Here is a 16,518-nt window from a genome sequence, read left to right as displayed (position 1 = left end):
TAACACTTCAGAGTTCAATATGAAATAAAAAGGAAACAGATTGAACATTTAATACAACCAGTCACACAGAGACGGTAAACTGTCACTTGACCAAGCGTTGGTAAACAATCCTGGGACAGAGTGTCCTCCAGGGTAAGTTCTCTCGTGATTAGTTTCATTAAGGCTGGCATAATTTAGTCAAGCACATTTTCCATCATGTTTTTCTGGACAGTGATTTTTCATCTGGTCCCCCATCCTCTGTCTGAGGAAGGAAAGGCTTACCTATGGAGTTTTCCTTTGTTAGTGGAAGTACTTGGCTTAACAACTCTTCTGCTTTGCCTGCCCTACACATAGTTTCCCGTAGTAGATGATGGATTGAAATCCTGAAACACTCCATTCTGGGTCATTTAGAAGAGATGACTCTCCCAAGAATGGAGCCTCAGCAGTTTCTCTAAAGTCTATAACCAGGTTTCATCAACAGTTGGTCATCCTCCTCTATGCACATTCATTTTTACAGTCTTTAATTTAAGCAAATCTTCTTATCCGATCCTTGTGAACCTGAAGGAAAACTGCTCAAAAATTTTCATGTTAATATTCTGCAAACTTAAAGGCCAAGATTTCAAAACCTCTGAAACTTTTATCACTAATGGGAATGTTTGCCTTGAACTTACCCTATTTTCTTCATTTTTATAATCTAATCTTTTCCCCACAAACTCTACCAGAGAATAAGTTAGTTCCATGCTCCTCAACCTATCCCACCTGATGTTAGTAATTCAGAGACACTGCTTAAGAATTGGACAAAGTGGTAGAATGAAGAAATACTTAGAAATTGTACTATCATAGAAAGAATCCTGAATATTCCACTTCCTCCAGCGATGACTGGATGACCCTGATTTTTCTGGACCTGTTCTCATGTGGGAGGTTTTAAAGGATACACATCAGCCAGTGTATAACAGCTGCTTCCTTGAACATCTCTACAAACCCAGTCCCTTCCTTTCAGCAAAAGCCAAATTGAAAATCAGCAGGGGTTTTATGCTCTTCCTATAAGAAGAAAATTGTTTAAGCTCTCAATAATGTCCTTCCATGTCTAAGATGTATTTAGGTTTCTCAAAATTTGCTTGTAACTATATTTCCTCCTCATTCTCAAATATCAAATTCAGAACACAGATATATTTTCTTCCTTGATATTTATTAAGTTAACCTGAAATTATTGACTTAAACCCTTCTGTAGGCTTTAGAAATCATTTTGGGGAGTTTTAGGAATTAAAACTTCTGTATTAAAGATAATTATGTTTTTCTACTTTTGTGTTTCAGCTCTTTGATTGGCATATACAGCTTGATAAATCTCCTCCCTGCACCTCTGGGCACCATAGGCGCCTGGTTATACAGAGCAGAGGTGGCGCTGAGAGGAAATTACCATTCAGCAGGTCCATGAGGAAACAGCCAACACAATACAACGAAAACGCGAGCAACACAAGGTAAAAGTTCTGGTGGGGAAATCTTCTGGCACGATTAGTCCTAGTGTGGTCTGGGACGTGGCTGTTAGACGGTTCCACGGATGTGGGTCTCTCAGGCATCACTCCTACCTGTTGAGAGATGTCGCACTTCTCTCACCCATGCCTGTGACTGACAGTTCCAGGAGATTTATTTTCTGAGGTATTTTCCAGTAGTTCTGTGGTATTCCGTCTGCGGTTATCTTTGGTATTGCTGTCTCTCTATGTTATTTTTCAAAAGGTAAGCCCACAGACCATACACATTTGTATAATAATGTGGTTGGCCATTGGTTTCAGACCTCATTCTCATCTCCATTCTCAAAGGAAGGGCAAGCCAAGTTGCTCTTATGTCCTATGCTATGACAGGGCAGGGGTTGAGGGAGGGTGCTTATTTAGGAAGTGGTGGGATTAGGCCTTGATGACTTTTAGTTATTTGTGACTTGTTCAGCTTACTGCAAATCAGTTGTGCTTAATACGAATTCTAACATCCTTCCTCTTTGTGTTTTGTGATAGTACAGACTTATAAAAATGCTGTTTTTCATCAGCATCACATTAAACTCAGTCCTGCATTTTGTGCAGTTGAATTTGTGTACCACATTTACTGTATCATGGTAGGGGTTACTATATGTGTGGAAAACAGACAAGTGGAGATGACCACATATGGGCAATTTATAGCTTATATGTATTTTTCTGCCAAAATATTAGTATTTTTAACACTGCTTCAAGGAAATAGACTGTTATATATTCTTGAACAAATTGTAAAGCAAACTCATGGCAGGTTTTGTCTCATGCCCCTCTGGGACCTTATTTTTGAACTAGAAATATAGAGGTACGGAGGTGTCATGTGATTTTAGTTCCAGGCCCTCTCAACTCAATTCATTCAATCCAGACTCAACCACCAGCAAGAGGGACACAAGATTTTGTGTCCTTGCACAATTGGGGTCCTTTCTGCATTTATTCTTGGCCCTTCTTCAGTTATAATCAGTACCTCTGGGCACCAAAGTTTTGCCGACATCTCTTAGCCTCCCCTTCCCACCACCACCAACACACAGAAAACTCCTTAGAATCTGCTTATTAGGTAAGAGCATGACTTGGGGCCCATTCCATGGGTGGGAGATCACACATAAAGTCCAGGCCTGATGGTCTATACAATCTATGAAGATGAAAGATAGGAGATCAAATCACAAAAGTTTTTCTGGGACTGAACCAGGTTAAGGCTTCCTAGAAGCAGAAAAAGCCTAGGCTATGTCCATGTTGTGATTCCCAGGATATTAAAAATAGGGGAAATGCTGAAACAGTGTAACACAAGTGATACCTTTACTAATTGGCAATTCATCATTCATACCGTGTCATGCATCATGTAGTAATCTCAGTGATGTCTAACCGATACGAATATTTCATACAAAAGAAGTCACCTTAGGGTTTTAAAATCAAATGTAGAGTGTGTATTGATTGTGGGTTAAATGTGTTAATTCAGCAAAGATACACCGAGGGCCTACTGTGTGCCGGCTTTACACACAAGGGGTGAAGGTGCCATGCTCCACCTTAGAGAAAATGCCCTACAATATTGAGTGTGCTATTTATTAGGTGATGAGATTTAGCGGAAATTCTTACGCTGCACACTCTAGGCTGAAGCAAGCCCTGCTAAGGAATGAGTTTTAAGTAGAATGTGCACATGCCGTCAGTGTATCTCTCAGTGATTATGACTCCTGGCTCCTCATGACCCTTCTGGCTCCCTTGAGAGAGTAATCCTGTGCCAACCACCGAGTGTACAGCAAGAGCCGTCCCTTTGCTGAAGTGTAGTGAACAACCATAAAAACCAGAAATGAAATGGGGTAGAGAAAAGGGGAGTGGGAGGAGTCAGAGGAGATGCTTATCTGAGACTAAAAATCAGAAAGGACTAAAGAGAAACCTGGGAAACGCAGTGAGCAGATAACAGGAAGCAAGCAGAGGCAGGTAAGGGCGAAGACTAGGTTCAAGGCAGATCTCCAGAATGATCTTTTACTGAGGGAGGAACTCGTACTATGTCAGGGCACAGGCACTTAAAGTAGTAGAGTCATTCAACAATGTCATTGTCAGTTATAACATCAATTCTCACTCATTTAAAATATATTTATTAGATGTCTATAATAAGATCAGCTTTGATGATGTGAGAAATTTGAATCATTGTTGAGATAACTAAAATTCTAAATCCCTTCAATAGCAGAAAAATCAGCCCATCAATTTGGTATCACTAATTTGTGCTGGTATATTGGGCTCACTTTGAAATGCAATGTATACATTGAAAAGAGCACAATATAGGACTCATCAATACATATGCAAGAATGTTTTAGAATATTATCTTCCTATCCCAGTCTGTAAGTAAGGATGGCTTTTGCCATGAATACTTAGATATGCTATCTAGATCTAGAATTTTTGGTTTTCTGCATTATTCACATCTTCTTTAAAATAAATATATATATATATATATATATATATATATATATATATATGCGCCACAGGAAAGTTGCTCATTACTTAATACATAATCAGTGTTTGAAAACTGGATTCAGATATTTTTAAAATATACTTTTTTGCAAAGAGGTCATTTTATAAATTGTTCTACCAAAGTTTTTTTTTTTTTTAATTAACTTGTATCTAGGTAGGGTCATATTATTCTGAAAAGCAAGATACACCTTTACTAGCTTTTCTATTTTCCAGATACCCTTATGCTTAGTTATCTAGGAAGGTAATAAATATAGTCATAGCTAACTATAATTAAGTAGTTAGCCATGTTTCTGTCTGAAGTACTTAATTTTGCTAAGCACTTGACATGTAGGATGTGAGACAGGTATTATTATCCTTATTTTGCAGATGAATAAACTTTAGGCAGAGAGAAATTAAGTGCTTGCCCAAGGTCACATAGCTGATAATCCAGATTGTTTTATTTATTTATTTGTCAGGGAGAGAGAGAGAGCACAAGCAGGGGGAACGGCAGGCAGAGGGAGAAGCAAGTTCTCTGCTGAGCAGGGAGCCCAATGTGGGACTCAATCCCAGGACCCTGGGAAAATGACCTGAGCCAGAGGCAGATGCTTAACCGACTAAGCCCCCCAGGTGTCCCGAATCCAGATGGTTTTAAATACTAAACTTAAACCATGCCCACAAAGATATTGCATGTAATACATGTGGAGTAATTAAACTTACTAATTTTTACTGTAGTATTGCTTTGGCCAAGTAAGGCTTTCAGTCTAAGGAAATCATGAAAATAGCCATCAAACTCTACCAGCTACTAACCATCTTTCTTGTAGTCATCAAACCCTACCTAGATCACTTCCCCTCCTGTTTTGAAATTTTTATTTCCTGTATGACAATGCATGCCATAATTCTTAATAACTTCAGTAACCCATAGATGATCCTGCCAATAACCAGGCCTCTTAGTTTCTTGATCTCCTGTCTTCCAGTGATCCCATCCTATACCTTTCTAGCCCCTCAAGGCATAGCCATAGTCTAGAATTTGCCATCACCAGTAACTGAAACCCCTCCACGATCTCTTTTTCAAGCATCTGTCTCACTGTCCAAACAATTTTAACCCCGACTCCAAATTGCCTGGCCTCTGTGCCCTGTAATCCATGATTTTACTGCCTTTCATGCTCTTCGTGTCATCCTTTCCCTTGGTCTTCTGCTTAAATTCAATGCTGAATCAGTAAAGGTCACCACTAGTACACACACTAATTGTCTTGACCAGGTCTCCTTTGTCTTGTGGGCCTGGTTAAAACACAACCTTGGTTATAGCCCACTCTCTGCCTAGTCCCCTCCTACACATATGCAGCTGAGTGTGGCTGCAGAGAAACACACCCCCAGGCAAGATGACTAACCCAGCTGGGTCGCTAATGCTGCCTGGCACTCCAAAGGCATTTCCCGACTCCATCGCCTCTTTATTTTGGGGACAACTATTCCATACCTTGCCTCTTCAAATCTTCCACACCTCCTCCCATATCCTTACTCCCAGCTGATGACACTGCTTCCTATTTCTCTGAGAAAATAGAAGCAGTCAAAAAAGAATTTCCGCAAGCTCCCACGACCACATCAACCCACCTACATGCATCTGTGCCCGAATACTCAGTCTTCACTTCTGTTACTAGGGATGAACCATCTGTGCTCTGAGCTGAGACCAGCCCCTCCACATGTGTATGAGATCCCATCCTCCCTGCTCTTCTCCAGTAAACAATTCCTGTAGTTCTTGCCTTTTTAATTTTTTCCCTCTCTCTGCTGGATTTTTTCCACCCACATAAAGTATATGCTGTTAATCCTCTCATCTTAAAGTCTCCTTTAAAAAAGAATAAATAAAATTTAAATAATAAAACCTGTCTTTCTTAACGCCCCCCTCCCCTCCAGCTATTGTCCCTTTTCCCTCCTTCCTTTTTCAATGAAGTTCTTTGAAAGAGTTATCTGTGCTCATTTTGGTTTCAGAATTCTCTTCTCCAGTTCTTTTGAGAATCCATTCCAGTTGAGCTTTCTCTTGCCATGCTATTCATGTGAAGTTCCTGAAAGTCCTCCTTCTTCTTCACTCAGTGGTCGGTTCTCAGTCCTCATCCTACCTCGCCTATCAAAAGCATTTCACACAGTTATTTCCTCATCCTTGAACCACTTTCTTCATTTGGTTTCCTTGTTTTCTTTCTACTCCTTTGGCTTCTTTCCTGGTCTTTCTGCAAATATTCACCGCGTACTCTCTATGTGCAACTGATGTTCTAAGCATTTGTGATGCACCCGTAAGAAAAACAGACAAAAATTCTTACACTCATGCAATTTGCCTTCTGATAGGAGAAGGTAGATAAGAAATAATAAATGTAACTGAGTAATAAAATAAACTATATATTAGGTTAGAAAGTCAAAGGACAGAGAGTATTAGGGGTGTTGCAATTTTAACTAAGGTTGTCAGTGAAACCTCACTGAAAAGATGGTATCAAACAGGCAAGCACATTCCCATCTCAAACCCCTTTGCCCTTGCCACTGCTCTGGAATGTTCTCTGTCCTTGGCCTGAAACATTCTCCCATTGATTTGTCTCAGTACATTCTTCCTCATTTCCTTTGGGCCTGTACTGAAAAGTCACCTCTTAGTCAACATTTTCTCAGCCACCCCTTTGAAATTGCAACTCCCTTTCCCTCTTCCCTGTTTGATTTTTCTCTTTGGCATTTTTTTGAATCTCAACTGCTATTTTAATTATGTATCTCATTTACTGCTTGATTTCCTGTACTGTAGTATCAACTCCATAAGGGCAAGAGTTATTGCTTGTTTTTTTTCCTGTTGTATTCCCAGCCCCTAAAAATGATTAGAAATATTCAGGCTTTCAGAATTTAAATTGGGTCAGTAATGCAGATTCATACTTACTGGGAAATTGTCCATTTGACTAAATTTTCAAAATTATTGGCATAAAATTGTTCAAGATATTTAAAAATATTCTTTGATAATCTTTTCCACGCCTATTGTTAAGCTCCTATTTTTTCCCCAGTATTGCTTCTTTGCACCTCCTTACTTTCCTTAATTGTGCTTTTGGCACTGTTGATTTTCCCTGTCATATTATAGTGTTTTTTTCCCATCTACTTTCTTACCAGAGGAATGATGGTATTACCCTGTCTGTTATGTGAGAATAGAGACTGGGTTAGATAATCCACGTAGGGTGGCTTGAACCAGGGTGGTAGTTGGAGAGATAGTGAGAAATGGTCAGATTCTGAATATTTTTAAGGCAGAGCAATTTTTGGCATTAGATATTGATTGGGGAAAAAAGGAGAGTCATACATGACACCGTGTTTCTTCAACTGAGCATTTGGAAGGGGGGTTTCCATCAGTTGAGATGGAGAGACAGTGAGGCAGGTTTGGGGAAAGATCAGGAGTTCAGTTTGGGGCATGATAAGTATGAGACTTTTTCACATCAAAGCAGACTTGAGGAGTTAGGCTGTAAGAGATAAGAGACAGGAGCTCAGGACACGAGTATAGACTAGAGATAAATATTTAGAATCATTGGTATATAGAAGGATGTTGGAAGCTATGAGACTAAAGAAATTAAGGCAGTATAGACAGAGGAAAAAACCTGTCAAGAAGTGAGCCCTAAGAGAATCTAATATCAAGAGATCAAAGAGTAGAAGATGAACGAGCAGTAAAGGATGAGAAAGAGCAACTAGTGAGGTGGGAGGGAATCCAGCTTCTGTGTTGTTTTAGAAGCTAAGGGAAGCAGTGCATCAAGGATAGGGCATTTTCAGTAGCATGGCCACAGCAGTGCTTTTAAAGTGCAAGTCAGTTCATTTCACCCCTCTCAAAACTTCCCACTGGCTCCCACCTATTCAAAATAAGCATTCCCAAATTCTGACAAAGGCCCGTGAGATCCACAGATCTGCCGCCCTTTCCCCTTTCTTCCCCTCCTCTTTCCACCACCTGCTACCTCTGTTGTTCCTTTGCTCCATCTTAGTCACTGAGGGAGGGGCATTGATAGCTCCCACAGCCACGTGGTTTTGTCAGTTTCTCCTATCAGTTCTATCAGTTCTTACTCTATGTATTTTGAGGCTTACTAGACATGTTCAAGTTCAGAATTAAGATAGCCACTAGTAAATTAAAAGTTTCATCCTTAAGCAATTAATTACATACAATGATTTTTATCCTCAAATCTATTTTGTCTGATATTGTTACACTCCTACCAGTTAACTTTTGTTAGTATTTAGGCTTCTGGCTCATTAGATTCTGAGTTTCATTGTTGCCACCTTCTCCAAGTTCCAATACTCAAACTCCAACAGCAATGATATAGATTTTTGCCTCAAACAATCAGCTTTATCCATTTGTTTTTGCTTACAGGTCTATGATCCAGTTTTGGGGTCATATTTTAATGGGAGTTGGAGACCTAAAAGATTTCCCTTACTTTCTGTGAGCCCACCAGTGAATTAAAGTCACATGCTGTGCTCAGCATCTAGCTGGTTTTTAGTGTGATAGCTTTTCAGAGATCCCAGTGACATCACACCAGCTATAGTTCCTTTATCATATTTTTGAAAATGTTTTTGTTTGTTTTGATATCTTGTCAAGATTCTTTCAGTTAACTAGATGTACTGACTATAATAAGGAAAGCTTTTTAGAAAACAACTGGACATACAAGTATTCCAATATAGTCACAGACTTCTACTCGTATATTAACATATAGTCCTATATAATAAATCAGAGCTGTGTGTGGTGATGGCTCTAAATTTGCCCTGCACTCACTTGGGGGAGTCATAAGCCACAGAAATGTGTCTAGATGTTATAAAATACTCATAATCATTAGCTGCTTTTTGGTCTTCTGTCTCCTGTGATCAGCTCCTGCACATAGTGGCCTCTCTCTGGGCATGAGTGACTTGTGAATATCTGTGTAGTTACCTGTGCAGATCAATAGATAATGGCAAAATATACCAGGATAGAAATAGTTTGGCCCTAGATTTTTCTACAGTGTAAAAATTAATTCCCCTCAAGTTAAAAGGCACAAACACATATGTCTTTATGTGGACAAGCACATATGACCTTAATATTTTTTAAATTATTATGTGCAGTTAGCCAACATAGAGTATGACCTTAACATTTTAATTTATATATGAGAGCCTTCATTTTTTCGCCTTTCATCAAGTGTTTCTCTTATGGCTTTACGGTGTTTTTTGCTTCTATTTTCTCCAATTAATCCATTAAATCTCATTGTGAGCTAAACAATGTTAATCTTAATGTATCATTCTGGTGGGCATGCGTCTTACTTTTCAGTGAGTGACAAACTATTGGGTATTTATTCTGCTCTTGAGAAACAATTAAACCCTAGAGAATATGGCATGAACCACCTTTCATCTTTCTTTGCTTCTATGTGAGAAATTGGCTAGGAATGTGACATACCTGTAAGTCTTTATATAAGTAAGTCTATTGACACTGAAAAACTCAGAAAACAAATCTAGATAAGTTATTGAAATTTGTGTAGCTCTCTACAGCCTACGAAGAATGAACATCACATTTGATCTTTCCACTCTTATAGCTATGGGACATTTCCTATGCTTGTTTGAAATCTTCTAACCTTCTTCTAACCCTTCTAAGGGTATTTTCATAATATTGTAATATAATTGATTTAAATGGCAAGCAAATATCATTTTATGATGGTCTACATGCATTCAAAGTAAAATAACAATAGAGTGTAATGTATATGTGTGTGTCTGTATATTACCATTAAAGGGTTAAACTAGCTGTGCTTAGTTTTTCAGCTTCTAAAAACCAATATATTCAAAATCAAGGAAGGAGGAAAATCCTAACAAATCATTGTTTATAACAGTAACTACATTTTCCTTTGGGCCATGTGCCTTTAAAATGTCTGAATGCATTGCCGTGCAAGTGTCATGTGTGTTTAAAAGATGCCATAATTATTAGATACAGCTCTAGCACAGGCCTTATAGGCAAGCACCAGGGCTCCTGTACAAGGTAAAAGCCTATGAGAGGCAGCAAGCCGCATATGGGGTGTAGCAGCACGATCAAATTTTTGAGTACGTTGACTCATTGGTACAGGCTGAAAATTATGCTTCTTAGCCTCCTGTGAACATGTTTTCTCATTTTTTTATTTTTTTAAATTGTATCTTAGGATCTGCTTCAAAACACAGATGCCCACAAAAGAGCATTCCATGAAATCTACCGGACCAGGTCTGTTAACGGGATCCCAGTGCCACCTGATCAATTAGAGGACATGGCCGAGAGGTAAGGGAATAGCTGATTATAAATGAAGTGTCTTTTTTTAAATGCTCGGTGGGTGTTTTTCCATTTCTTTTCTTTTCAATGAATTGATTTTTTTTTTTTTACAGAGATGCTTTCATTTGCTACATAAAAATTGAGCTCCCATAACACATGCTAAGAATGCCAACATTCTAATGTATTATTGTTTGAAAAGAGTAAACCTGAATATCCACAGCCTGGAAATCACAGAAATGGTTTCTTCAGAGACTGTATTTTTATTCAGTACTGTGAGGAACATTATGTAATATTGCAAAAACAGCTTATAAAAGAAACAGATGAGAGTTGTCTTGGCAGGGGAAAGAACTAAATTAAATACTTCAATCAATCATGATTTGCCTTTAAATCCAGCGCTAGAAAAGGAATCAGATCTCCTGATAGTGATTGATCGGCCAGAGTTTAGAAGCCCTTGTGCCTGCATTATATTTAGCACTGACGTGTAACAGGTTAAGTAAGCACCGTTCTGTTACTATTAGTTACATTCTGTAAATTCTCGGTGTTTTATTTCTAGGTTTCATTTTGTTTCCTCCACATCAGAGCTACACTTAATGAAAATGGAATTTCTAGAATTAAAGTACCGTCTGCTCTCACTGCTGGTTCTTGCAGAGTCAAAGCTGAAATCTTGGATCATCAAGTATGGGAGGAGAGAGTCAGTGGAGCTGCTTCTGCAAAACTACATCGTAAGTCTCCCTGGTGCTTTGAGAAAAAATCAGAGGACACATGGATTTAGCATTTAGAACCTACCAGTTTATTTGACATTGTTATTTTTATCTTGAGTTTAAGCATTAGGGTACCAGTGTGTTAAATGGGTTTGATATAAGTTAGTCAGATCTTTGCAATTATCTGAAATATTCACCTATATTCTCTGGAAAAAAATAGAAAGATTTTGCTGCATTAATCATACTGAACCTTTGTGACTGGCTTTATTGCTTAAAAAAAAAAAAGTTTTTGCATTGCATACCCATGACTTTGATTGTGAGCTCACCATTGAAACTGAGTTAAAATACTTAAAGATTATCCTCATGTCTCTAAGAAACAATCATTCTCAGTTATTCATATGGGGACTACAGGTCCAGCATGTCTCCGAGTTTCATTGCTTCTTGGGTGCATCCAGAAAAAGTAATATTTTGTCTATGAATCTGTACCAGTTTAATTCTTATGGATTATCTTATATTTTAGGCTAATATATATTAGCCTAATATATATTAGGCTAAATATATCTGATATATTTAGGCTATCAGATATAATATATCTTATATATTAGGCTATATAGCCTAAATATATAGCTATATTTAGGCTATCTATATTTATAATATAGAATTATAAATAATTCTATATCTACATTGAATAGTAGCCCTGCATTAATGAAGAAATTAGGTTGTTCTGTAACTAGCAGTTTCTATTTACATGTAGAGACCTATTTATTAAAAGTAGTTTATTTGTTAAACAACCCTCCCCAATTAGCAATACAAACTTGCTCTCAAAGTTAACGTGCATAAAGCATCTCAGTCCTGTACTGCTCCATTTGTGTTTAATCACAAATTCAAAATGAGAAATTAGTAAGTTTAAAATTCAAGCCCGTTTCTAACCTGACTAGTCAGAGTAGCTTTGTAACTGGTATGACTGAATGCTTATTGAAACCATATCTTTACTGAAACATTCTAGAACCAGAATATATTTTGCTATATTTTAATTACATTTTTAAAGTGATGAATGAACAAGATGCATTTGGGGAAAAATACATTTACAGTAAAATCTTTCTTTAGGGTTACTACAATTGTCTTGGAAATATGTGTCAAAAAATGTGAAATCTGTTATGATGTGTTCCCTTATTCATTTTGAATTATTTTGGAAAGTAATGAAAAATCTTATTATTTAAGCTCAGGCAATTACTTTAGTCTTTTAAGTATTAAATACAGATATGCATTTTATTTTGGGGTTTAGTCATGTCAAATGATACACAATGAGCTCAGCAGGTAATTATGCAGGATCCGTCTTCGTTCTCCCTATTTAAGGACAGCCAATCAGATTGAAATGCCTAATGGGAGTGTTTCACCAGGTTAATGTTCTAATACAAGGATATTAGTAATTCTCTTTGAACTTCTCAATTAAAGGATATGTAAGTAGAGAGTTGTTTATTAATGATAAAAAATTAATGTTAATTAAAAAAGCAGTTTTTCTGCTTTCTCCATAAGAAGTTCGCTAAGAAGTTCACTAGTTTTAAACTGCTTTGTAACTTAAAATTATTTGTAAACTTGCTAATTACACTACAAATGTAGCACATTTGAATAAACATTCCTTAATATTTTTATTCCATAGTGAAAAACACCTATTTATTGCTAACCCTTCTTTTCTATAAAGGGTCTTACAGTATTTTTTGTTTAATAGTTTTAATAACTGTGGGATATTGACTGTTCCCCCGAGCCCAGTTTTTTACCTGTGTCGTCTTCCATCCCAATGACAACCCTATGGGCTGGGCATCTTGACATGATTTCACTGAGGAAACAGAGCCTTTCAGCACTCAACCCACATGTTCTGGGTGGCATAGTTGGTAAGAAGTTGAGTCAGGATTTGAAGTCACATCATTCCAAACCAAAAGCTTAGGTGCTGAACTTGACTATCAAACAAAATTGGCTGTGAAAGTTTTTTTTAACTTAAAAGACCAAATAATTAAAATGATCTTCTGTAGCTTAGTGAACTAAGAAATGTAACTCACGTAAATGTTAGTTCCATTTAATGTTAGTTCATATTTGATAATATTTTACACTTACATACTGTAGACTGATAGTGACAGTGATTTTCGACATGGTATTGGAGCAGGGTGGGGTGAAGTAGGGCAGATTATTACAGTCTGGCCACCAGTCACATGGAAATGTGTTGAATCATGGTTCAGCTACTTACAACCGATGTGACTTCGTAAATAACTTAATTTCTTAGGAAACTGTCTTTCCCAATTTTTTTAGTAATAATGATGATAGTGATGATGATAGAATTATAGGGACTTTTGTAAGGGAGAAAGATGGATACATATTGCTTTCCTTCTATCTCACACCCCTTATAGCTTCTCTCATCCCTTTGGAATTTGTGAGAAAGTAAGAACAGACTATTTCAGAGAGTGAAGACTTCTAAATAAAATAATAAAATCAGGTTCTTAAATCCAATCCCTTCCTTGGTTTCTAAAAAAATTTATTGTAATGAGCCATATGCTGCTACATCATCTAATAACCAAAGTAATATGCAGGATGTAGAAGTTCCATAATTATCTTTTCCTTAGTTTGAATTCTCAATTCAATCATTCATTTGCAAAAAGCCCACCATTTTTTAAAGGGTTAGAGAATCAGAAAATATGCTTCCTACTCACCTCTTGTACTAGGCACTCAGGTACACAGCCGCCATGTGCTTAAGAAATTCTTGGAAAATACTTCACAAATGTTTGTTAATTAAACATAGGCCACACGCTATTTATAAGAGATTACATACTGTAATATAAATCAGGAGATAATTGGCTTGATTTTTGCTGTCAGAATTATTCTTGACATGACCAAGTTTGTTAGCACATGCTTCAGTTTTACTACTGAAGAAATAGGATAATTCATTCCTTTCCATAGAAGAAGAGCTCTTGGAATTGTGGCCTATGTGAATGCAGCATAAGTAATGTGGACAATTATTTTATTGTTTGTAATTATTTTATTAATATAAGTAATTCTGATAAATTCTGATAAAACCTCTTCTCAAAGATGATTTTTTAAATCTTAAATTACCTGGTTTAGCTCCATTCAAGTGAAATCTATGAATGAAATTTATTTATCTCTATATTTATCTTGTGAGAGAAGTTTAGTATCTTCCACTAATACTTTGGATTTAGTGGGATAAAGAGGTATCTTATTTTTCTTGAAGTGCCATCAACTATAATATGGCTTATTTGTTGAACTTGATATCCAAATGTAAGACTTATTTTTATTTTTATTTTTTTATGATTATATAGTTCTTTATTTTTAAGATTTTCTTTGAGAGAGAGAGCAGGAGCCAGGTGTGGGGGGCAGAGGGAGAGGGATAAGCAGGCTCCTCGCTGAGCAGGGAGCCTGATGAGGGACTCGATCCCAGGACCCTGAGATCATGACCTGAGCTGAAGGCAGACGTTTAACTGACTGAGCCACCCAGGCACCCCGTAAGCCTTATTTTGAAAGAAATAAATTAATCCTATAATTATTTTAAATATACATTTGCAATTTCTTTTGCACCCTTCTGAAAGACTGTCTAAGTTAGCTCATGGTAAAAAGGAGATTTAGCAGTCCTGCTAAAGTTATATTAATAGAGAAAATAATTCATGCTATGAAATGGATTTACTCTGTTTTTAGAAAGAAAAAAAGTGCCAAAATAAATGAAACAGTTAGAAGGTAAAATCACAAATAAGGCATCTTCCTTCAAAAATTAATTGCCTAGCCTTCCTAATAGGAAGGCTCAGAAATACTTTAATGATCTCTACAACATTTATAATATTCTTAAAAATATCCTGCTTTTCCTCTTGGAAATGAAACTGGAAATAAACTTTCCTCTCATGTTCATTTGTAATTAATTTGTAAACAAGTCTAGCAAAAGCATATTAAATGAAGTCTTTCTGTCCAATACAGGCACTATTTCCCATTAGGAAATATTAGGCACTATTCCCATTCCACACTTAGAACAATTGTTTTCCCATTAGCTTCTTGAAATTTGTTCCAAAAATAAACAGAGACTATTTTTTAAACATTGCCAAATACATTTATCTCTTCAGTTGTCTACAGTGTCTTGCACATTAGGTGTAACTTTCCTTTTTTGATCAAATTATGATATGCTCATTTGGTTAAATTATTCCGAATTTAAATTATAGTAAATTACTCTTTCCCTAGTTGGGGAACAGGGAGGTTAAGGAGTAGAACATAGGGCTAAATAATTAGTTGGTTAATTATTATTTATTATATTATTTATATTACATATTTATATCATATTTATTAATTATTAGCCAATTATTTTACTTACCGAAATAATACAGCCTATTAAATTATTGAAATAAGTGTTCCTCATGGAACCCTTCTTTCCAGGTAACTCGCAGCTTTCCCTAGTTACTGCATTCCTGAAGAATAATTTATGTATGGGTAAAATGCTTTATAAACATAAAATGCTATGAAATGTATTATGCATGGAATGTTCTTAAGTGTTATCTTGAAATATAAAAATTTATCGATAAAATTGAGGGATGTCTGAAATTATGAAGTTTTATATCTGCATTCAGATGTTTTGCATCTCATATTAAGTATTCATCAGCATATCACACTGGACTTCAGCTTTTAAAGGCTAATTTGCATTTCATAATAGAGACACTTACCAAGTGTTTTGTTTGGTTCAAATCATAGGAACTAATTATACTATTACAAGAAATTAAGGAGCCTTTGGTGATACATTGGTAACTATGATTGAACTTTTTTTTTACTTTACAATAACAGGACTAATCTTTGAAACGGGAGTTATTTCCTATTTCCTGGAGTTAACAATAAAATTTACCTAAGGATTTCTTGCGTGTTCTAAATTTTATAGTGAGCATTTGCTGATGGTGGCTCTGGTACATATGTAAATTACATACAGCTATGGACATGTCTTATCTGTAATTTTTACACTTGTGGATGGGATATGTGATTATTTAAAATTTTTCTACTTTTAAGCATTTTTTGTACTTTTTATTTTAAGTAAAGTGTGCACTGTGCCATTTATTTATAATCCAAGTTCCTTAGAGCCATCATTCATGAATTAATGTTCAAAGAGCAACAAAATCCCACAGCTCAAACACAGTTGGACACGAAAATGTTCTTCCAAATTTAGTGCTTTCTAAATGTTAGCCCTAGGTTGCCTGGAGAGACTTCAATCTCTTCTAAAAACAAACCCTTGTGTGGAGAAGAAATAGAATACTTTCTCAATAGTGCTGAGTTAGAATTAAAAGCGTGGAATCAGTTTATATTCTCAGAATATCCAGGTTATTTTATAGCAGTTGAATTAATTTGCTATTTTTTACAAGAGTGAGGTTGGTAAATTTGGGCAAAATACCCATACACCTCTCTTGAAGAAACGGACTGGTATTTCTACCTATGCCTAGTGTTTGCCGTCTTCTAACCGCTCCCCCTTTCTAGTCTTTTATAGAAAATACCAAGTTCTTTGAACAGTATGAAGTGACATACCAGATCTTGAAACAGACAGCAGAGATGTACATCCAAGCCGACGGTTCAGGTAAAACACATGATTGAATTAGCTGAACTGTTGAATGTG

General features: G+C 36.5%; 1 protein-coding gene across 1 annotated transcript in view; it reads left to right on the top strand.

Moving 5' to 3' along the window:
* SYNE1 (spectrin repeat containing nuclear envelope protein 1) overlaps positions 1-16,518 on the top strand; it is a 442,550-nt gene that overhangs the window by 138,228 nt on the left and 287,804 nt on the right. Inside the window, exons 13-15 of the mRNA XM_040627972.1 lie at positions 10,076-10,188; positions 10,733-10,901; positions 16,383-16,479. Of these exons, the coding sequence (XP_040483906.1) occupies positions 10,076-10,188; positions 10,733-10,901; positions 16,383-16,479 (379 nt within the window). The remainder of the gene's footprint in view (positions 1-10,075; positions 10,189-10,732; positions 10,902-16,382; positions 16,480-16,518) is intronic.

Source organism: Ursus maritimus, unplaced genomic scaffold (genome assembly GCF_017311325.1).
Source record: "Ursus maritimus isolate PB19 unplaced genomic scaffold, ASM1731132v1 scaffold_13, whole genome shotgun sequence".
Taxonomy (NCBI): domain Eukaryota; kingdom Metazoa; phylum Chordata; class Mammalia; order Carnivora; family Ursidae; genus Ursus; species Ursus maritimus.
Note: the sequence above shows the minus strand (reverse complement) of the source record. Positions and strands in the feature narration are given on the sequence as shown.